Source organism: Tribolium madens, unplaced genomic scaffold, assembly GCF_015345945.1.
Source record: "Tribolium madens isolate multiple individuals breed KSU strain unplaced genomic scaffold, Tmad_KSU_1.1 Scaffold_7;HRSCAF=85;Tcas5.2_LG10, whole genome shotgun sequence".
NCBI classification, from domain to species: Eukaryota; Metazoa; Arthropoda; class Insecta; order Coleoptera; family Tenebrionidae; genus Tribolium; species Tribolium madens.
This window is the reverse complement of record NW_025401050.1, coordinates 2,210,372-2,232,707: the sequence shown is the minus strand read 5'-3', so window position 1 is coordinate 2,232,707 and position 22,336 is coordinate 2,210,372. Positions and strand designations below refer to the sequence as shown.

The following is a 22,336-nucleotide window of genomic DNA, read 5'->3' as shown; positions in this document are numbered from 1 at the left end:
TAAAAGTCACTGTACGAAGCACAGGTGAAGCATAGCGCCAGCGCCTGCTTCATTCTTGTGTCGTCTGTCTCTCTCTCTCTGTGTGTGTGTGTATCGTCGGTGGGTCGGTCCGAAAAACCTTCCAAATGTGCTCGTTTAGCCCCAAAATGGGCCTCTGTGTTATCTCGTGAATGTCTCAACGCGTCCGACGCCTCTAAAAACATGTAATGTCTTGCTTTTGTGCCGTATTCAGCGTTCCCTTCAACGCCTCGTGTCAAACGTAGCTACTGCAAATGGCGTGAGATAACGAAGTTTCTTTTTGAAAATGAATTTCGCCGTTATTTTCGCTTTTATGCAGAAATTCGGAACGACAAGTGGCTTGCAAAACATCGACTTCTTGATCCTACAGGAGATGCTCGAAAACACGCAGGAAGGTAAGGAATGCGCCCCCACATTTTTACTTTAGCTACTTCTGGAATTTTTTTTTTTCTTTTTGCATTTGGCTTTAAGAAGCTTCTAGATTGATGATATGATCTTGAAAGTTTGTGCAAATGCTCCGTTTTCAAAATAATTACCTGTAATGACCTTGACTTCAGAAGTTTTTTTTTGTTTTTTGCTGTAAAAAGTCTGGGTAAATTTTTACTTTATCTACTTTTGGAATTTTGATTTTTTTTTGCATTTTGCTTTAAGAATCTTCTTGATTGATAATATGATCTTGAAAGTTTGTGCAAATGCTCCGTTTTCGAAATAATTCGCTGTAATGACCTTGACTTCAGAAGTTTTTTTTTGTTTTTTGCTGTAAAAAGTCTGTAGTTTGATGATATGATCTTGAAAGTTTATACACATGTAAAAGTAACTACACTCACCGGCAAAATTATCGCATCCCATTAGAAAAGTAATTTTTTATTGAAATGATGCTTAAGAAAATGAATGAATCAAAAATTAATTAATTAACGTTTAGTTAAACTAAAATTACGATTTAAACTTCAACAATTAAACTACAATTTAATGATTGTGAAAAGAAACAAAAAAGCGAATTTCGTGCGGATCAGTTCTTTAGCTTGGATAAGCTTTTCTTACATTTGGAGGCAACCATTAATACCAAGTATTGCCTCCTCGAGCCTGGAAAGTCTCTCCGAAATTAGCGGTGAAATTAGCGGCACTTAATTATTCTACAATTAATTCAATTTTTTCGTTGGCTTGTCAATTTTTGATTCTTTTTTTTGCTTTATTTGTTTAATTTAATACAAATTTTGTGTTTTTTAAGTGTTTTTTTTTATTTTTTCAGTACCTCAAGACCTGATCGACTTCAACATCAAGCTCATCAACGAGCGTTGTGAGCGAACCGTAATAAAATTTTGCCACACGTTTTGTTCACAAGATGCGTGGGAAATCTAACGTTTCGGCTACAAAAAGGCTCGTCTATCTTCAAAAATCCGCGTACTCAAGGTAATTGAAAAATTCAAAACTTTCTTCAATCATTCTTCATTTTTCTTCACAGGAACTCCTCGAAATGCAATTCGATCACAACACGCGTTTCAAGGCCGAAATAAACAAAATGTCGGCTGAAGAACTTCGCTCGCAGTCATTGGGTAGAGACAAACAAGGCCACGCCTACTGGTACCAGGACGACATCAATTGTCAAATTCGTGTGTATAAAGAAGATCCTGATGAAGAAACGTGGACTTTGGTTCTCTAAGTAAGTTGAATTGTGACAAATAGTCGATTCTGATTGGTTGGTTTAGGGATGGGGACGGTCTTGTGACACTGATGAACGAATTGAGTGACGGCGATTCGAAGATCAGTTCCGAATCAGCGATAAATGAAGAAGATATCAATACTGGTCAAATCGATTCTTCTTCTGGATCGAAGAAACTGGCGAAGAAATAAATTCTGCAATTCAAGATGAAATGGAAGCTGTTAAGGTGCAGGAAATCAGGGACGTGGCAAAGACATCGCAACGCTAGTCAGTGTTGAAAAAGAAGAACTTCCTCGTCGTAGCAACAATGACAAGTTTGCATTAAACCGAGATTTTTCGCTTTTTCGCGTACCAAATTTTCGCGTTCTTTCATTTCGTTGAGATAATCGGTGATTTCGCGTTTATGACTCAAATATGCGATATAAAAAACAAGAATATTTTTTGGTAAAATTTGGTAAAAAATTCACCTCTTGAAGGAGTGGTATATTGGTATATGTTGGTAGACATTCGGGTGGGTTTACGAACATTTTTCATTATTTCAGTGTCAGAATTTTGCATTTTTTCCAATTGATTGAATGTTTTCGCCAGATTGCAGTTGTTTTCAGTCGAATTTGAGTGAAAAATCTCTTGGACCGTCCGAATCGGCATTTTATTGAAAGTGTTTCTCAGGAAAACTTAAGCATATTGAGTATCCCTTTCAGTGTTCGTGATTTATCACTGAAAAACTCCTCGGGATTTGGGATAACTCACAAAATTTTTAACATTAAAGTCACTCGTGTATTGCTGTTGTTGTGCAGATAATTGTTGTGTATGTTGGTGATTCTTTAATTTGGGATAATTGTGTGTTTCCATGGCTTCGTTAATAAAAGTTTGCACACTTTTTGGTTTTCCCTCAAATTTGTCACACATCATGTGAAGATAATCAGGTTCGGCGTCCGGAAGCACTTCCTGGAGGATTTGAAGCTGGTTTTCCGGGATAAATTCTGGGTCAGATCGCTTTGGATGCTCATTGTTTCTCACTACTTCTACTACTCACTGCTTAAAATGACTGCGATTAATTGGTCTACAACTTCATCTTTGTTTTGACACAAATTTCGGATATAATGAGGACAAGCATCGGGATACATAAGTGATGAACCAATTGGATGTAGACATTTTCCGGTTCATTAAAACCAATCAAATTCTAATTCGGTACAAAACCCAACTTACCGATCCTGCGACTTTGGATTTTTTTTTCATTTTCACTGTCTAAAACCGGATTGTTTAAAACATCTCGAATGAGACGATTAATAAGACGATCTCTTGGTTTGTAGAATCGAGGCAAACGTAGTTTTTTGCAGTGGTATTTGATTACGTTTTCGGGAGCTTTTGTGAAACCTTGGACGTGTTTTACCAAATCGAAATATTCTGCTTCGATCCATGTAACGAATTAACACAAGAAAGTTAAAATAATAAAATCGACAAAACTAGTAGGTACGAATTAAAAGAGTAACACTAACGAAATGGTCGAAATCTGACTCGACTCTGATAATCACATATTGTAAAAACGCCAATAAAAGATTCAATCTCCCATCTTTACAAACTAGACGGGTCTGTCTAAATATTAAATTTTTGTACATGGCCGCAATGATTGTGCCTCGTTGTTGGATAGATTGTGTTTTTCGGTTCCTCGATTAAATTCTCGTTGAGTTATTACATTCTATTCAACATCAAATGGAACCATCATTGCTATAAATTTAATGTCGGTTTATTTAATAAAATATGTATGTAACGACTGTGATTTGAACTGTGATTTTTCTAATAAAATTTTAACTATTTATTTCTGCTACTTTTAATTAATATCGTTGTTTAGTGCCTAGTCCACTGTAGTGTTGTTTTAAGTTGTAATTATAGTTTTTGACAAATTTTCTGTCTGTTAATGGGATTTCCTGTAGTGAATAAAAAAGGCTATTAAAATTTCAAAAGTATAAATCCGACTATAACTTCAAAACCATTACGAATTTTGCAGTTTTCTTGACTCCAGTCGATTTCCCGGAACATTATACATAGGTTTAGGTCAAAATATTATATCATTGAGAAAAAAAAGTAAACATTTTGGTCGATTTTTGACACCCGGAGCGCTCTATTGCCAATAACTCAGTAAATTTTTTAACGAAAAAAAAAACACAGAATTGTGAAAAAAAAAACTGAGCAGAACAGAATGAAGAGGGCAAACAATAGAAAGTAAAAATAGAACAAAAAAATTAAGGATATAACACAAAGAAAATAAATAACAGAAAAAAGAGTAAGTGGAATCGAGAATAAAAAACAGTGAAAGTAGCGAACAGAAAAAGCAAAGAATAAAGAATAGAAAATAGAGAGGATTGAAATAAAAAATACAAGTACTAGACATTTTTTCGTAAAACATCAATTTTCAACATTTCAATTTCAGCATTTATTTGAACCATCTATGTTTTTTTCTCAATTTTCTGTTTTTATCCTTTCTTCTTTCTGTCATTTGTTGTTTCTGTTTTCTGTTCTGTATTTATATTATTTTTTATTCTCTGTCTTCTATTTTTTCTGATCTTTATTCACTACTCTCTATTTCTTCTTTCCCTTTGTTTATTACTACTCTATTACTGTTTTTTGTGCTCGATTTTATATTCTCTGTTTTATTTTTTTCCACTCTGGTTAATACGAGTATTTCTGTTTTTCTTCTATTCTTTTTTTTTCTGTTTCCTATTCTTACTATTCTCTATTTTGTGCCTTTCGTATTATTTTTTTATGTTGTGTATTTGTTTTGTTATTTCTTTGTTGTTTTTTTATTTTTTTTTTGTGTTCTTATCTATTTTCATTTTCTCTTATTTTTTTTGGTTCTTTGTATTCGGTTTTCTGTTTTTGTATCTTTTCTTTTCTTAGTCATTTATTTTTTCTATTTGCTGTACTTTATTTACTTACACTATTTTTTATTTTTTCTGACCGCTATTTTTTTTCTCTTTTGTTCTCTTTTCTTTTGTTTTGTTATTTCGGTGGTTTTAATTTTTAATTTTTTCTACTCATTATTTTTATTTTAATTTAAGACTTTTTAATATTTCGTTTTTTTTCAAAATTTTGGTTTTACATAATTCTCAAGCTGAAAAAATTGGCAATGTCTTGTAACTTTGACGCGAAGAAAAACATAAAATAATGACGAAAAAGTAAAAGAAAAAAAAACTAATAAAAATAATTAAAAATGATAGTGAAAATAGAAAAAAAAATTGACTGAAGAAATACAAAATAACAAAGTGGTAGACAAAATAGAAAAAATGAGAAAGAAAAAAGAAGGAAGAAACAAAAGGGAAAAAAGACAAAAGATTTTAAAGAAAGAAAAAAACTTTTTAAATAAAAAATATAACAGAAGATAATGAAGAATACGTATGAATGACAAAACAGAAAATTATACAGTTTAAAAAAGCGGGAAAATGAATTAATCGAATAAAGAAAACGAAAAAACTTAAAATAAAACCTAAAAGAGAAGTCAGAAACTGAAGAACTAACAAAGAAGATAATTGAAATAATAAAATAATTGTTGTAAAAGATTAATTGTTTTGGTCTAAAATCACAAAATATTCGTTCTAAATGTTACTAAAATCGTTTGAATTCAAATCGCCCGCTTTGTGTGCTGCCAACTTGCGGCTTGAAAATCCCCCAAAAGTCAGTGTATCGACGCACAGCGCCTGCTTGATTGTTGTGTATCGTCGGTGCGAAAAACCTTCCAAATGTGGTCGTTGAGCCCCAAAATCGGCCTCTGTGTTATCTCGTGAGTGTTTCAACTCGTCCGACGCCTCCAAAAACATGCAATTTCTTGCTTTTGTGTTGTTTTGTGCCGAATTCAGCGTTCCATTCAACGCCTCCTGTCAAACGTAGCGGCTGCAAATGGCGTCAGATAATGAAGCTACTTGTGAAAGTGATCCGAATTTCGCCGTTATTTGCGCTTTTATGGAGAAATTCGGAACGACATGCGGCTTGCAAAACATCGACTTCTTGCTGCTGCAGGAGATGCTCGAAAACACCCAGGAAGGTAAAGAATGCGCCCTCTGGGGGCTCAGGGGCGGCTGTTTGTAAACAAAGCATCGGTGGGGGCCCCCAACTCGCATTTGACCGGTTTTATTAACAATTGTGAGAAACAAAGTGGGCCGGGTTTGGAACTGTCATGTGTCAAATAGGCACGCACGCTTCGATTTTTTGTTTTGATTTTGGATTTTGCGCTCTCTGGGGGCTGTGGGGAGGATGTTTGTAAACAAATGACCCGTGGGGGGCTCCAACTCGCATTTTGACCGGTTTTATTTACAATTTGCGAGAGAAACAAAGTGGGCCGGGATTGGAACTGTCATGTGTCAAATGGACACAGCACGCTTCGATTTTTTGTTTTGGTTTTTATAACATGGGATTATGGACAAGAAAGTCAATAAAATTTGTTTGGTATGGAAAATTATACCAATGTAAACATAATAAATGACCGGTGACTATTTTTAGTTCGTTTATATGTTAATAACAGTCTTAAGTTGGTATTGATTACGCTTCTTTTTTCATTTGTTTTCTTTTATGTCAATGTAATTGTTTGTCAACAAAGCGGTCTTTTTTGTGGGAATTATATGAAAATAAAGATATTTCCGGAGTTGTAGCATGCATGAGTTTTTATAGAATTACGTCGTCAGTCTTCTATGAATAACTATTTTACAGTTTTCTGTTTTATATTATTGCGACCTGTGACTTTAATTAACTTGGCAGTATTTGATATTGTACATGGATGATGTGATACTCGTCAAAATTTATTTACAATGTTGCCAACTTAATTTCAAAAGCACAGGTGACTTTGTATGGCTCAAAATAGTTTCTTTTATACAAAAATTGCATGCAAATTTTCAGGAACAGTGGGAAGATTTTATTCAATATGTTTAATGTTTTAATTAATTTTGTATTAAATTTTTTTGGTGCTTTTTTGTTTTTTTTGTTTCTTGCCAATTTTTTATTTTATATTTTTCTTATAATTATCTTTTTTTCACATGTTTTTTTTTTCTTTTATACTTTTATTTATTAAAACTTTTATGAAAGTTTTATTGTTACAATTTTTAAACCTTCTCTTTAGTAGGTTTTTTCCTTTTCTTATGTCAAGTTCTTCACGTGTAGCCATTTTTTGTGTTTTTTTGGTTTCTTTTGTCTGTTGTTTTCTTTTTAATTTTTTTTAATATTTTTATTAAATCAAAGTTAAACTTTTTTGTTATAATGTTTTAACCTTCTCTCTATGTTAAGTTTTTCAGACTTGATACATTTTTTGTTTTCAGTGTTTTTAGTTTATTCTTCGATTGTTCGTTGTTTTTTTCCTCCTACCTTTTTTTTGGTTTTTCTTTTAGTAAGACTAAGACGTTTTTTGCAATTAGGTATAATAATTTTTTTTCTGGTTTTCACTCATTTTTTTCGTTTTTTATTTCGTGTTTATTTCTCAACATTTCTAGTTTTGGCAATTTTTTATTTTTGTTTTCTTTCTTTTTTTTTACTGTTTTTTATTGTTTTAAGTAAACTTTTTCTCTTCAAAGTTTTGCTTTTATCTTTATTTTTATCGTTGGATTTTTTTATTTTATATCTTTTTCTTCATTTTTTTAGCTTGCAGTGCATTTGTTTAATAAATTTTCTATTTACTGCTTTCATATTTTTTTTTATAAAAACGAACTGACAAATGTCACGAAATAAAAACTGAAAAATACATTCTAAAGGATAAAAATGAGTGTAAAAATATATACAAAAAAATTGCAAAAGAAATTGGAATATAATAATAGTGAAAATACGCGCTATTAGACGTGACGTCACAGACGCGACTGTACCGAAGCTATACATACAGTGTTGCCAGTTGTGATACTATAGTACCAAATTGATACTAGTTTTGTTTACTAGATGTTTATATTTACTTGTAAACAAATAATAATTTATATTCTCAGCCAAATACACATTATGTGAATGTTGATACTTTTTATTTTGATTTGGTACGACCTAGCCACTCTGTCATTTGCAACATACTGGCAACTCTGTAAACATACTTTAAAGTACACATTACACAAAAAGTGAGGTTAGAACAGATTAACTTACAGAAATGTTGACTACAATTGTTAAAACTATTACGAAACGACACACAATTTTCATAGCAACTATTTCCTTGGAAACATAATCTCCCTATACGTCCAGGATTCCAGAAATAAACTTTTTTTACGTCCATACGAAAAGCATTGGTAACAAAGTATGTTTATTAGTGTAGCTTCAAAGGTACAGTCATGTACCTCACTGACGTCACACTAATAGCGCGTATATTGAAAATTGAAAAAAAATGTGAAAACTAAAAAACTTTTGATAGATGAAACTAAAAAATAATAAATACATAAATGAAAAATAAGAATGTGGAGAGAAGAAGAAAAATTGAAATATACACAACTATGAATATAAATGGCGGACAAAAATATGGCAATACAAAAAAAAACTTGTTTAGTTGCCTTGACAATTTTTTACTTTTGCTTTTTTTTTCACTCATTTTCGTTGCTTTAAATTATCGATTTGTGTTCTTCTTTTTTCTTCTATAAAATTTTACTTTCATCTTAATTTTTTAATTTTACATTTTTTTCTACAATAATTTTAACTGCTCTCATAATTTGCGATTTGTTGTGTAATTTTATTTCTTCTTCATGATTTTTTTTCTTGCATCTAATTATTTTACACTTGATTCAATTTTTTGTTGTCTTGTCAATTTTTGATTCTTCTTTTTTGCTTTATTTGTTTAATTTAATACAAATTTTGTGTTTTTTTTAATTTTTTCAGTACCTCAAGACCTGATCGACCTACACATCAAGCTCCTCCGGAAATCCCGGAAAAGCGTCTCCAACGAGCGTTGGGAGAGAGCCATAATAAAATTTTGCCACACGTTTTGTTCACAAGATGCGTGGGAAATCGAACGTTTCGGCTACAAAAAGGCTCGTCTATCTTCAAAAATCCGCGTACTCAAAGTAATTTTAAAAATGCAAAACTTTCCTCAATCATTCTTCATTTTTCTTCCCAGGAACTCCTCGAAATGCAGTTCGATTACAACACGCGTTTCAAGGCCGAAATAAACAAAATGTCGGCTGAAGAACTCCGCTCGCAGCCATTGGGTAAAGACAAACAAGGCCACGCCTACTGGTACCAGGACGACATCAACTGTCAAATTCGTGTGTATAAAGAAGATCCCGACGAAGAAACGTGGACTTTGGTTGCTAAGTAAGTTGAATTGTGACAAATAGTCGATTCTGATTGGTTGGTTTAGGGATAGGGACGGTCTTGTGGCACTAATGAACGAATTGAGTGACGGCGATTCGAAGATCAGTTCCGAATCAGCGATAAATGAAGAAGATAGTAATAGTTTAGCCGAGAAACCAATCATAGATACTGGTCAAGTCGATTCTTCTTCTTCCGAATCGAAGAAACTGTCTGGCGATTCGGATAATTCCAACGAAGAAAACATATCACAGCTGGAGGAAGAAGAAGAAACATCATCGAAACGTCGACGTGAGAGCGATGAAGAAAATGAAGAAACAAAGAGACCGAAATTGAGCGAAGCGATCGAAGAGCCGCTCATGTTGGTCAAGGGCGAAGGTGCTGGTGAAGAAAACAAAGAAGTGAGTCCGATCGTCGGTGAAGAAATTGAAGAAGAAGTGATGATCTTCACCGGTGAAGGTTCGGGTCGCGATTGTGAGACTGGAAATGAAGAAAAACCGTCGACTAGTGAATCAAAAGACGCTAAAAGTGATAGTGATTTTGTCAGTATTAACGATTCGAAGAATTGTGTGAATTCTTCAGACGTTTCTTCTGTAAAAAATCCTCAATACAAATTAGGTACGATAATCGACACGAAGACTGACAATAAATTTTTTAATACGGTTAGGAGTCCGACGAAGAAATCGCGTTGGGATGTTGAGACGATTATTGCGAAAGAAGCACCACCGATTGAAGAAATACCGAAGAAACCAATGTTTTTCTTCGGTCCGGGGTGTCTTCAATTTAAGCCGGCGGCGACAGTTGGATTTGGACAAAAAGTGCCTCAGGAGAAGAAGAACGAAGATTTGGACGTGTTGCCAACGAATGCGAAAGGCGATATTGGTTATAGGATAGAAGAAAATGAAGAAACACCAAAACATCACCAAGATACTGTTGAACCAGTGCCTGTAGTTGAAGAAACGTGCGTTAAAAAATACGCGTATGTGTGCGGTGACGGTGAAGAAAATGACAATCGCAAAAGTGAAAAAAATGAAGAAACCAAAGTTGAAACAAAAGAAGAAACTACTGTTGTTGACAATAATACGGTTGAAGGTAAAGAAGAAAGTGTTCTTCACACGAAAAGTGACTCTATTTGTGACGTCAACAACGTTGAAACTATTGCAGAAGAGGCGAAAAAGGAAGAAATTATCGTCGAGCCTAAAAAAGATGATGTTGAAACAGTGCAAATTGAAGAAAATAGGACAACAAATGAAGATAAAGAAAACGAAGAAACTGTCGACCTTAAAAAAGAAGATATTGAAGCAGTGCAAATTGAAGAAAATAGGACTACAAATGAAGTTAAACAAAACGAAGAAACTGTCGACTCTAAAAGTGAAGATATTGAAGCAGTGCAAACTGAAGAAAGCAAGACAACAAATGAAGATCAACAATCGGTAATGGTCACTGAAGAAAGTTCAGTTGAAGAAAATTTAACTGAATCTAACAATAAAGACTTCAAGGTGATTGAAGAACCGGAAATCACCAATGAAGAAAGTTTGAGTGAATCTAAAAATGAAGATATCAAGTTAGTTGAGTCGATAGATAGTAATGACAAAAATTTGACTGAATCCAAAAGTGAAGATATTGTCAAAGAGGTTGAAGAACTAAAAGTTCACGAACCTAAAAATGAAGATACTGTCAAAACTGCTGAAGAAATCAAAAGTGTAGATAGTGTTAAACTGATTGAAGAACCCAAAGTGAATGAAAATGAAAGTTTAAGAGAGTCCAAAAACGAAGAAATTTTCCTAATCACTAAAACTGAAAATGAAGAAAGTGCTATAACCGAAAGTTTTTCAGAGCAGAAAAGTGAAAAAAGTGCTGTAAAGCTGCAAAATGAAGAATCAAAACCTTTGAAAGTAGATGAAGAAAGCACAATTCAAATTACGAACAAACTGACTGATCTTCCGAAAGAAATAAGTGAAGAAAATGAAGCAAAATCTTTAAATGTGGATAAAAGAGAAAACTTGATTGAGGCAAAAACTGACGATGCTGTTGGTGTAGAAAACGTTACTAAAGCGGTTGAAAAATTTGATGACAAAAATGTGAAGAATGAAGAAGAAATAACCGAGATAAAACCTGAAATTGAAACTCATAATAAAGTAAATGAAGAAGTGAAAATGGAAGAAAATTCTGAGTCGAAACTTGAAGATGTTTCAAAAACCTTGAATAGTGAAGAAACTGAAGATAAAATTGGGGTTAGTTCAGAAAATGCGAAAAATGAAGAGAAGGTATTGTTGATTGAAACACCAAAAGTGGATTTACAAGAAGAAAAACTTCCTATTGTTGAGAATTTGAAAGAAGCAACAGCTCCTACTACTGAAGATACTCTACAACCAGAATTGAAAGAAGAAAAAGCTCTTTTTGTTGAAAAGATCCCAAAACTGAAGTTGAAAGAAGAAACTCCAATTGTTGAAAAATCACTTAAACCAGAATTAAAAGAAGATAATGCTACGGTGATTGAAGAACCTTCAAAACCGGAATTAAAGGAAGAAAATGCCTCGACTGTTGAAGATCTTTCAAAACCAGAATTAAAAGAAGATAATGCTGCGGTGATTGAAGAACCTTCAAAACAGGAATTAAAGGAAGAAAATGCCTCGATTGTTGAAGATCTTTCAAAACCAGAATTAAAAGAAGATAATGCTGCGGTGATTGAAGAATCTTCAAAACCGGAATTAAAAGAAGAAAATGCCGTTGTTGAAGAAACATCCAAGTTTGAATCAGTTCAAGAACAAAATAAGGAAGAAATTGAAGAAAAGGAACAAAAAGGAACGGCGAACAACAAACGCGGTCGCAAGAACAATTCTTCTGAAGCATTGCCAGAAGATGAGAAGAAACCCCGAGTTACTCGACGAACGACGCGATCTTCAAAAAACGGCGAAAAGCAGACAGAAACTGTTGAAGAATTACAGGCACCAACACGTCGTGGACGTCCACGTGCTTCACAAAAGACCGAAAAGGACGAAAACGGTAAAAAAATGAAGATGTCGGAAGAAATTCCAGAAGAAAATGAAGATGTGAAGGAAGTTTCTGCTTCTTCTTCACCTTCTGCGCCCGAAACTGTTATAGTAGAGAGTAGTAGTAGTAGTGACATTGTTGAAATTCAAGATGCAGATCCCTTAGCAGAAGAAGAACCTAAAGAAAATAAAGAAGAAGAAACTAAAGAAAAACCGATGTCGTTAATGAATTTTTCATTAGATTTTACCGAATCGCCAACTCCAACGCCTCCTGTGACTCGCAGCGGTTTGAGAAAACGAAGCCGGGAGAGTCCCCAAAATGCGGAAGAAATTGAAGAAACGTCAGGAAAACGAATGAAAATGAAAGCAAAACGCACCGTTGACGTTAAGTTACGCAAAAGTATAGAAGAACAGAAGAAAGCTGAATTAGTGAGCAGTGACGATGACAATAAAAACGAAGAGAAAAAGAAAAAACCCGCGAAGAAAAATGAAGAAAGCGGCGAAGGTGAAAAAGAAGCCACCGAACAGTCGAAGAAAGACAAAACGAAGAATAAAAATAGTGAGTTTTAAGTGTACAGCATTTATAATTCGATTTTGTTTTTTTTCTTTCTTCTTTAGAGAGGCTTTTGTCAAATTTGGGTATTGATCCTGAGCGGGCCTTGGAAATCGAAGAAAATCGGACGGTTGGTGTACGACAATCGCGACGTATCGCCCAATTGAAGATCAAAGAAGAAGCCGAACGAAGAAAATTAGAAGAAGAAATGGTACAAGAAACTCACAAAAAGAAGAAATCGAAAAAGCATGAAGATAAGGTAAGTGTACGAAATATCGAGCTCGACTTTATTAAAATCATTTGTAAGGACTATAAAGTCGAAAAGAAGAAATTGAAGAATGAAGTCGACGATGATGATCAAGAGGAAGACAGTGCTGATTCAAAGAAAAAGAAGAAGAAGAAGAAAAAGAAGCATCGTAAATTATTTGATGAGTTCAATCCGTGGCGGTCGAGTAGCGATTCAAGTTCGTCGGAAGAAGAAGAAGAGGAAGAAATTGCTGAAGAGGAAGAAGAAGAATTGCAATATGTTTCAGATCATGAGTTTTCGCCCGAAAGCGATTTGGAAGGTGATGGTGAAGCACAACCGTTGAAGAGAGCAAGAACGGCGCGTAAAGGTAAGGTTTTCTTCAACGTCTTCGTCTAATCTTCAAATTCTTCATTTAATTTTCACTTTCTTCAATTTCCTCGTTTAATTTTCACTTTTTAATTTTTTTTTAATTTTAATTTTTGTCAATTTTTGTGTTTAATCTTCACTTTCGTCAGTTTCTTCGTTTAATCGTCACTTTTGTCAATTTCTTCGTTTAATCTTCACTTACTTCAGTTACCTCGCTTTTTCAATTTCTTCGTTTAATTTTTATTTTTTTTTCGTTTATTTTTCACTTTCTTTCATTTCCTCGTTAGCCTTCAGTTCTATCAAATCCTTTGTTAAATCTTCATTTGTTTCAATCACTTTCTTCAGTTTTTTTTGTTTAATTTCTACTGTATACAATTTTCTCGTTTAATCTTCACTTTTTAATTTCTTTGTTTAATCTTCATTTTTGTCATTTTTTTGTTTAATCTTCACTTTCATCAATATTTTCGTTTAATCTTTACTTTCTTCATTTTTCTTCACTTTTTCAAATTTTTCAAATCTTTGTTTTTTTTTCGTTTATTCTTCACTTTCTTTGATTTCCTCGTTAGCCTTCACTTTTATCAAACTCTTTGTTTAATCTTTATTTGTTTCAATCTTTTTCTTCAATTTTTTTGTTTAATTTCTACTGTACAGGGTGCTGCATTTTGGATGTCCGAATAGGGAATCTCCGAAACTAAGAGGTTTAGCCAAAAATGAGTGATACATTCTGGGGCTCATTTTTTGAGAAAATAATACTGGTTAAAACCGTATCCCGCTATCGTCTTTTGTTTTCGACTTACAGACAAAAGTTGACATTTTGGCGAAATATAAAAAAATTTATATCTTTGTTATTATAGAAGATACGGATTTGAAATAAAGACATTATACAGGCACTTTTTTACGAGGAATTTAATAATGTAGTTAACAATTTTTTTCAGATATTAGTTTAGCCGTAACAAGATAAACTTGTATTTTTTTAAATGGAAATCATAGGCGGCTATGGCAATTTTGAAAAGCTTATTTTTTTCTGATCTAAAAATATATATTTGTAACAAAATATTTTTTTATAACTATACTTAAAAAGTGAAATACATATTTTGTGTGATAATAGTTGGCCATGGAAAAACTATTTCACTCCAAATGTGTAAATAATAATCAATAAGAGTTTTGTGAATTGTAAAACAGACGAAAAAATTGATAAAATTATAAAGATTTAAAAAATACGATACGGTAGAAGCATTGAACAAATATCCGAACGCCTCAGTACAAAATTATTACATATTTTTAAAAAATCTAAAAATAAAAAAAACAAATGTGTCAACAGTCAACACAATAAGAAAAAACATTTTTTTGTTGATGATCTAATGGAGGCAGGATAACGTTTCACATAGACGGAATTTGGGTATTTGAATAGCCATATCGTCATTTTTGTGTCATATAAACTATGTTATATTCAACCAGTGTCACTAATGAAAGAGTTTTCTGAGTACTAAGTAATGAAAAAGATGCAAAATAAATTGTAAATCAACTTATTGGCGACTAATTACATTTCTTTGTTTTTAAACAAGCTAACATTACCATTGCAACTTCTAGTGATACATAGAGTGTTGTAAAAAAAGCTGCTTTAATTCTTCAATAAAATATATTTTAAATCCTTTTACTTGAAGATGAAACATTTTTTCATGGCCAACTGCGAACAAAAATCAAAGATAATTTTTTGCTAAAAATGTATTATAATTATTTGTTACAAATATATATTTTTTAGATAAGAAAAAAACAAGCTTTTTAAACATGACATAGCCATCTATGATTCCCATTTAAAAAAATACAAGTTTATTTTATTACGGCTAAACAAACAACTGAAAAAAAATTGCTAACAACAATATTAAATTCTACGTAAAAAAGTGCCTGTATAATGTCTTTATTTCAAATCTGTGTCTTCTATAATAACGAAGATATGAATTTTTTTAGATTTCGCTAAAATGTCAATTTTTGTCTATAAGTCGAAAACAAAAGACGATAGCGGGATGCGGTTTTAAGCAATATTATTTTCTGAAAAAATGAACCCCAGAATGTATTACTCGTTTTTGACTAAACCTCTTAGTTTCGGAGATTCCCTATTCGGACATCCAAAATGAAGCACCCTGACACAATTTTTTCGGTTAATCTTCATTTTTTAAATTTCTTTGTTTAATTTTCATTTTCGTCAATTTCTTTGTTTAATCGTCACTTTTGTCAATTTCTTCGTTTAATCTTCACTTTCTTCAATTTCTTTGTGCAATCATCACTTTCTTCACTTTTCAATTATTTCGTTTCATTTATTTTCTTCGTTTATTCTTCACTTTCTTTAATTTCCTTGCTCAGTCGTCACATTCTTCAAATTCCTTGTTTAATCTTCATTTGTTTCAATTTGATCGTTAAATCTTCACTTTCTTCAATTTCTTTGTTTAATATTCTCTTTCTCCAAATTCTTTGTTTAATTTTCACTTTCTTCAATATTTTTGTTTAGTCTTTCCAAATTCTTGGTTTAATCTTCACTTTCTTTAATTTCTTTGTTTAATCTTCGCTTTCTCCAAATTCTTTGTTTAATCTCCACTTTTGACAATTTCTTCGTTCAATTTTCTTCACTTTTCAATTTTTTTGTTTAATATTTATTTTCAACGTTTATTCTTCACTTTCTTTAATTTCCTCGTTTAGTTTTTAATTTCTTCAAATTCTTTGTTTAATCTTCACTTTCTTCAATATTTTTGTTTAGTCTTTTCTTTCTCCAAACTCTTTGTTTACTCTTCACTTTCTTTAATTTCTTTGTTAATTCTTCTCTTTCTCCAAATTCTTTGTTTAATCTCCACTTTTGACAATTTCTTCGTTCAATTGTCTTCACTTTTCAATTTTTTCGTTTAGTATTTATTTTCAACGTTTATTCTTCACTTTCTTTAATTTCCTCGTTTAGTTTTTAATTTCTTCAAATTCTTTGTTTAATCTTCACTTTCTTCAATATTTTTGTTTAGTCTTTTCTTTCTCCAAATTCTTTGTTTAATCTTCACTTTCTTTAATTTCTTTGTTTAATCTTCTCTTTCTCCAAATTCTTTGTTTAATCTCCACTTTTGACAATTTCTTCGTTCAATTTTCTTCACTTTTCAATTTTTTCGTTTAATATTTATTTTCAACCTTTTTTCTTCACTTTCTTTAATTTCCTCGTTTAGTTTTTAATTTCTTCAAATTCTTTGTTTAATCTTCATTTGTTTCAATTTGATCGTTTAATCTTCACTTTCTTCACTTTCTTTGTTTAATCTTTGCTTTCTCCAAATTCTTTGTTTAATCTTCACTCTTTTCAATTTCCTCGTTTAGTCTCCACTGTCTGCAATTTCCTCGTTTAATCTCCACTTTCTTCAATTTCATTACTTAATTTTTACTTTTTTAGTTTTTTGGTTCATTCTCACTTTCTTTTTTGTTTAATCTTTATTTTTTTCGTTTACTCTTCATTTTTTTTATTTAGTCTTCACTTGCTTCATTTTCTTTCAGAATCTGATGTTGAAGAAGTTGACGATTGTCCGTGTCAAAAATGTGGTAAATCTGATCATCCCGAATGGATTTTATTATGCGACAATTGTGACAATGGGTGGCACTGTTCTTGTTTAAGACCGCCCCTTTTAGTCATACCGGAAGGTGATTGGTTCTGTCCGCCATGTCAGCATGCTTCACTTATCGAAAAACTACAAGAAAAACTCAAAGAATACGATAAGAAATTGAATAAGAAAGAAATTGAAGATCGAAGAAAGCAAAGATTGGCTTATGTTGGCATAAGTTTGAATAGTGTATTACCAACTAAAGATACCGAAAATATAAAGAAACGTCGCTTGAGTATTGAAGATGACGATGATGATGAAGATGATGACGAAGTTGAAAATGATGATGATGCGGAAGTTGGTGATGAAGAAGATGATGATTCATCGAGTGAAGAATCCGAATCGGGTTCTGCTTCAGAATCGCGAACTGGAAGTGAAGATGAACCGATTTATCAATTAAGACAAAGAAGACAAGCACACAGTTATAGATTTAATGATTATGATGAATTGATAAATTCTGCAATTCAAGATGAAATGGAAGCTGTTAAAGGTGCAGGGAATCAAGGACGTGGCAAAGACATCGCAACGATAGTCAATGCTGAAAAAGAAGAAGAAATGAAGAAAGAAGAAATTGAAAAAGAACCACCACCACCAGTTGTCCCCGTCAACGACAAAGATAAAGAAGCAAAACCGGTATTTTCCGAAGATGAAACGATTCAATCTTCACGGAAGAAAATCATCGGACGGAAGAAACACCGCAAATTAAATTCATTGGATATCAGTAGTGAAGATGAAGATTCCGATGAAGATTTCAAAGGGACAAGTTCTGAGTCCGATGATGATTTCGATGAAGATTTAGGTAGTGAAGATAGTGAAGATTTGGATAGTGGAAGAAATCGTCGACGTGGTGAAGTAATAAGAAGATCAACACGTGCGAGGACGTCACGTTACGATGCTGATTTTATCGATGACGGTGATAGTGAAAGTGAAGAAGAAGCACCGCGAAGAAAGAAGAAACGTTCGATTTGGGACGAATCTGAATCGGAAGAAGAAAGCGATAGATCGTGGGGACGACGACGCAAAAAACCAGCAAGTCGTCAAAAGAAAACCACAACGAAGAAAAAATCTAAGAAGAAGAAGAAAAGTGAAGATTCCGACGTTGAAGTGTACAAAAAGAAGAAACCGAAGATTAAGTTCGGATTAGATGGTGAAGAAGGTCCCGGGAGGAGGACTCGTGGGAAGAAAATCAACTATGTTGATGCTTTAGGGTCCGATAGTGATGAAGATCGAGTGAAGAGACCACCACCGAGGATTGAAAGTGAAGAAGAATACGTTGCGAATGAAGATGAAATTGATGAAGATGATAAAGCGAGTGAAGAAGAAGCGGAAGTGAAGAAACCAAACACGGAAAAAGTACAAATTCAGTCGTATACCGATGCTAGATTTACACAAATTCTTCCCGAACCGAAGAATATTCTTCAGGAAGATGGTGAAAGTGATTTGAATCCCATTGACCAGATTAATCGGAATGTGGAAATGATGGATGAGAACCAAATGGAGAAGATGATGGAAGAAGAAGAATACGCCAATAAACAGCTTCAATTGGTCGCTCAACAGTTGGAGAAAGAGAAACGAAGAAAAGAACGGGAAGCGAAGAAAGTTGAAGATTCGAAGATGCAATTCATGCAAGAGCCCTTGGTCGGTAATGTTATTGTCAACTCGGAGAATAATGATGAATTATCGGAACCGCCTGGTGTTTCGTTGCCACTGTTTGCCGAGTTAGGGGGCGAAGAAGATGCGAAGAAACGAAGACAAGTGAAGAATAAGAAGAGTTTGGAAGAAACTGTTGCGAATTTGGGGAAGGAGAGTAATATAGAGATTGCAGCGCCACCTCAACCGTTCTCTCAGAGTCAACCAACGCCATCTGTGATTACGAGGATGTTGCAGAGTAAGCCTGGCCAACCGGGATATCCCATTGGGGCTATAAGGCCGAAGCAGTTTGCGGCCATGCCCGAAGATGACCCCCATTTTGGGCAAGGTACGTCTTTATTATTATAAAAAGTGGTCAAAAAGTTTTATAAGTAGCTATTTTACGGCCTTTGTAAGTCTTAAAAGTGAGTCATTTTCGGACTCTATAATAAAATATCTAAAAACTTGTTTATTCCGTGAGGTTTTTTTAAGCTAATTGAAAAATCATTTAATTACGTTAAAATTTACGTTATTCATACTTTGACAAGAGACAAGAACTTTTTTTTATTTCGACAAATTTTCTAAAATCGTGTTGTTTAATAATGCAGTTTTCAAAAAACTCGTTTTTTTTGTTGAAATTCTAAAAATTTAATTTTTTTTGTTGAAAAAGGTTGAAGAATCACTTATTTACATTTATTTCAATTAAAAACACACTTATTTCGCAAAATTTCGCTTTTAAAATGACAGTTGTTACGTCTTTTTGTTCTGTAAACTTTTTTTGTTGAAAAATTACATTTTTTTGCAAAGTTTCACTAAAACAAATTAACAAATCACATACTTGGGTCGAACACATTTTTGAACAAAAAATCCACATTTTTTCGCTGAAAATTTACTCATTATCGCAGTGTTTCTGAAAAATTCGATAATTAGAATTGACTTTTCAGTGTTTAAGCACATTTTTGATCTAAAAACTATATTTTCAGTGAAACATTTACTTTTTTCATGAGATTTTGATAAATAAAGCTGAAGAATCGCTCTTTAGGTCAAAAATGACATTATTTTTACATTTTTTGGTTTGTTGGAGCGTATTTTTGAGCAATGCCTTTCTTAAATAAAAACTTATTAATTTCGCAAAATTTTACTTGACCTGAGCAAGAAAATATTTTATTAAATTGGTTCAAGTACGTTTTTGAACTAAAAACTTATTTTTTTTCGCTAAAAATTTGTAAATTTTGGGGATATTTCAGCTGAAAAATTACGTATTTTGATCGATATTGAGGTTATTTTTAATGTTTTAGTTCAGTAAATCACTTTTTTGAGCTACAAATTTATTTATTTTTGCAAAATTTTGCTAAAACAAACAAAAAAATACCACGTAAGTCATGCGGTTTAAACATGTTTTTGATCAAATATTTCACTCATTTTTTCATGATTTTATAAAACACTGAAAAATCACTTGTTTCGATCAAAACCGCTTTATTTTTGCATTTTTTCATTTAAAATTTCGCTAGAACAAACTAAAATTACTTGTTTATGTAAAAATTACTTTACTTTTACGTTATGTGTTTTCTCAAAGGTTATTTTTGTACTAAAAATTCGCTTTTTTAAATAAGTACTTAATTATTTCTCAAAATTAAGCTGAAAATCACATTTTCATGGTTTATTCGTTTAAGTACGTTTTTGAGATAAAACTTCTTTTTTTCGCTGAAAAATTTACTTATTTCCACAAAATCTAGCAAAAATTATGTTTTTGAGCGTTTAAGCATGTTTTTTGAGCTAAAAATTGTAAACATTTCACTTTTTTCGTTGAAAAAGCCTGAAAGATCACTACATTTTTTGTTCTGTTCGTTTTTTTTTTGGGAAAAGTTATCCATTTTGATAATTTTTTCGTTAGCTGAAAATTTTACGAATTTTGTGAATTTTTCAGCTGAAAAATCACATATTTGAATCGGTAATGACGTGATTCATATTTTCAGTGAAAATTTTTCTTACTTCCTCAAAATTGTGCTAAATTATTTATGTAATCTTTGATAGTTTAAACATGTTTTTTCATCAAAAGTTCTAAAAATTTTTCTCTTTTTTCGTGATTTTGTAGGTGCAAAACGACTTTTTTTTTCATTTTTGGTTTGTTAAAATTAGTTTTTTGCTTAAACATTTACTTTTTTCAGAGATTTTGCTACAATGACTCGAAAAATTACTTAATAATGTCGTAAATCAAGTTATTTCTTCATTTTTCTACCGTTTAAGCAAATTTTCGAACAAAAAATAATAGTTTTTTTATCGCTGATAATTGAAAAACTTCAGTTTTTTGCGAGATTTCGTTAAAACAGGCTGAAAAACCACTTATTTCGGTTGTCACATTTTTTGTCTTGTCGAACGATATCTTTTAGAAGTAAAGATTAATTTTTTTCTCAAAATTAAGTTGAAAATGTTTTTTTTCTCAAAAAAACACTATTCACGCTTTTTTTGAGGGTTTAACTGCGTTTTTGAGCTGAAAACTTATTTTTTCGCTGAAAATTTTACTTATTTACGTAACTTTTGCTAAAATAAGCTGAAAAATCACAAATTTTGATAAAAAATGACACTTTTCGGTTTTGAATAAAAAGTTCGTTTTATTTCAGAAACAATTTTTGCCTTTTTCGAATGTCTAAACACGTTTTTGGGCTAAAAACAATTTTCCACTGAAATTTTACTTTTTTCAGCAAGATTTCAACAACAAATCAATTTTTTTTGCAGAAAACTTAATAATTTTTTTTCTGAAATCCTAAAATAAAACAAAAAAAAAATTTTCTAATTTTTATTAAGTAATTTATGGACAAATTAAAATACAATTTTTTTGGAATTCTCCAGGGGTGCGGCCACCACTATCATCCCCGTACCGTTTCAACCACTACCCCCCTCGCAACCCGCCACCACTTCGCGCCCCTCTACCGCCCCAAATGTACCACCCGCACCGCCCCCTCGATCCGTCACCATCAGGGGGCGGTACCATCACAATGGCGGATCACTCCCCCGGCCGTGTTGTATCCCCAGCGGCTGGTAGTCCCGGTGGAAAGACCGAAACGCCACCCCCGCCGTACTCTCGAGCCCCAGTGGGGCGGTTCCCTCGCCACATGCAAATGGTAGCACCACATCTGCAACCGACTAGGCCTAATCTATCGCCGTACCATCCAGGGGTACCACCGACGTACCATTATAGCCAGTTTGGGGGCCAGGAGGATGCAGCCCCCATGGGGGTGTTCCAGAATTCGCCGTATCCGCCGGAAACGACGTTCGAAGGGGTGAATCCCGGAGAGAATAGTAATAGTAAAGCGTTTGACGAGGAGTCAGGGGGGGAGTTTGGGGGGTTAGTGTCGTATTTTTCGAGTCAAAGGGAGGATGATTTGGAGTCGTAATATGGACCAACCACACAGTGGGGGTTTTATATCAGTAAGGAATTAAATTATATTTATAATGTACAGAAATTAGTTCTAATTTTTATATAATTAACATAGTTGTGTATATATTTGTACATAATTATATGACTAGACAAATTTAAATAATAACTCTAGTATTACTATTATTATTATTATTATAAAGAATGGGTGTTTTAATGTGATGTGTATATTCCTTATTACATATTGTAAAAAGTAACAAATTTATTGCATTTTTACATAAAAAGCTTATTTTGTGCAAATCTGGTAGGTTTATGTCACACTCGAATTTAATTTATAAACAAAAACGAATTGTTTTTAAGTACTCTTTTTTTTGGTAATTTCATGGGTAGCTTTTACAGAGTTGTTTATTGTTTGTATCAAGAACTGACAGTACACTATTATGGTTCTAAAAACATGTTTTATTGTTCCCTCTTCAAAAAATTGTCTACGAAGTGACTGTTTTTGGTCTTCAAATTCTTATTGCAACAAAAAATTGAACAAATCGGTTGTGGTCACAAACAGTTGCCTGCGATTATAAAAATCGAACAAAAAACCTTTCTCGGTCTTTGTTAAAAAA

At 32.7% G+C, this 22,336-nt stretch overlaps 2 protein-coding genes and 1 pseudogene across 2 annotated transcripts; 2 read left to right on the top strand and 1 right to left on the bottom strand.

Moving 5' to 3' along the window:
- Positions 1-39: 39 nt before the first annotated feature.
- Positions 40-3,497, top strand: LOC123010248 (remodeling and spacing factor 1-like). The gene is given in 4 exon segments (XM_044406970.1): positions 40-413; positions 1,268-1,428; positions 1,481-1,678; positions 1,725-3,497. Coding segments are annotated over 3 exon segments (468 nt in total). The 5' UTR covers positions 40-304; the 3' UTR covers positions 1,725-3,497.
- Positions 2,080-5,493, bottom strand: LOC123010169 (annotated as a pseudogene).
- LOC123010247 (remodeling and spacing factor 1-like) lies at positions 5,363-22,172 on the top strand. The gene is made up of 8 exons (XM_044406969.1): positions 5,363-5,717; positions 8,501-8,685; positions 8,739-8,935; positions 8,982-12,484; positions 12,544-12,737; positions 12,786-13,092; positions 16,611-18,692; positions 21,194-22,172. Exons 1-8 carry the CDS (start codon positions 5,573-5,575, stop codon positions 21,736-21,738), a joined length of 7,158 nt encoding a protein of 2,385 aa, XP_044262904.1. The 5' UTR covers positions 5,363-5,572; the 3' UTR covers positions 21,739-22,172.
- Positions 22,173-22,336: the final 164 nt, after the last annotated feature.

Coding starts and splice junctions, on each gene's coding strand:
- LOC123010247 (XM_044406969.1), top strand. CDS start 5,573: ATGGCGTCAGATAATGAAGCTACTTGTGAAAGTGATCCGAATTTCGCC. Junction 5,718..8,500: donor GCTCGAAAACACCCAGGAAG/GTAAAGAATGCG, acceptor TAATTTTTTCAG/TACCTCAAGACCTGATCGAC. Junction 12,485..12,543: donor CAAAACGAAGAATAAAAATA/GTGAGTTTTAAG, acceptor TTTCTTCTTTAG/AGAGGCTTTTGTCAAATTTG.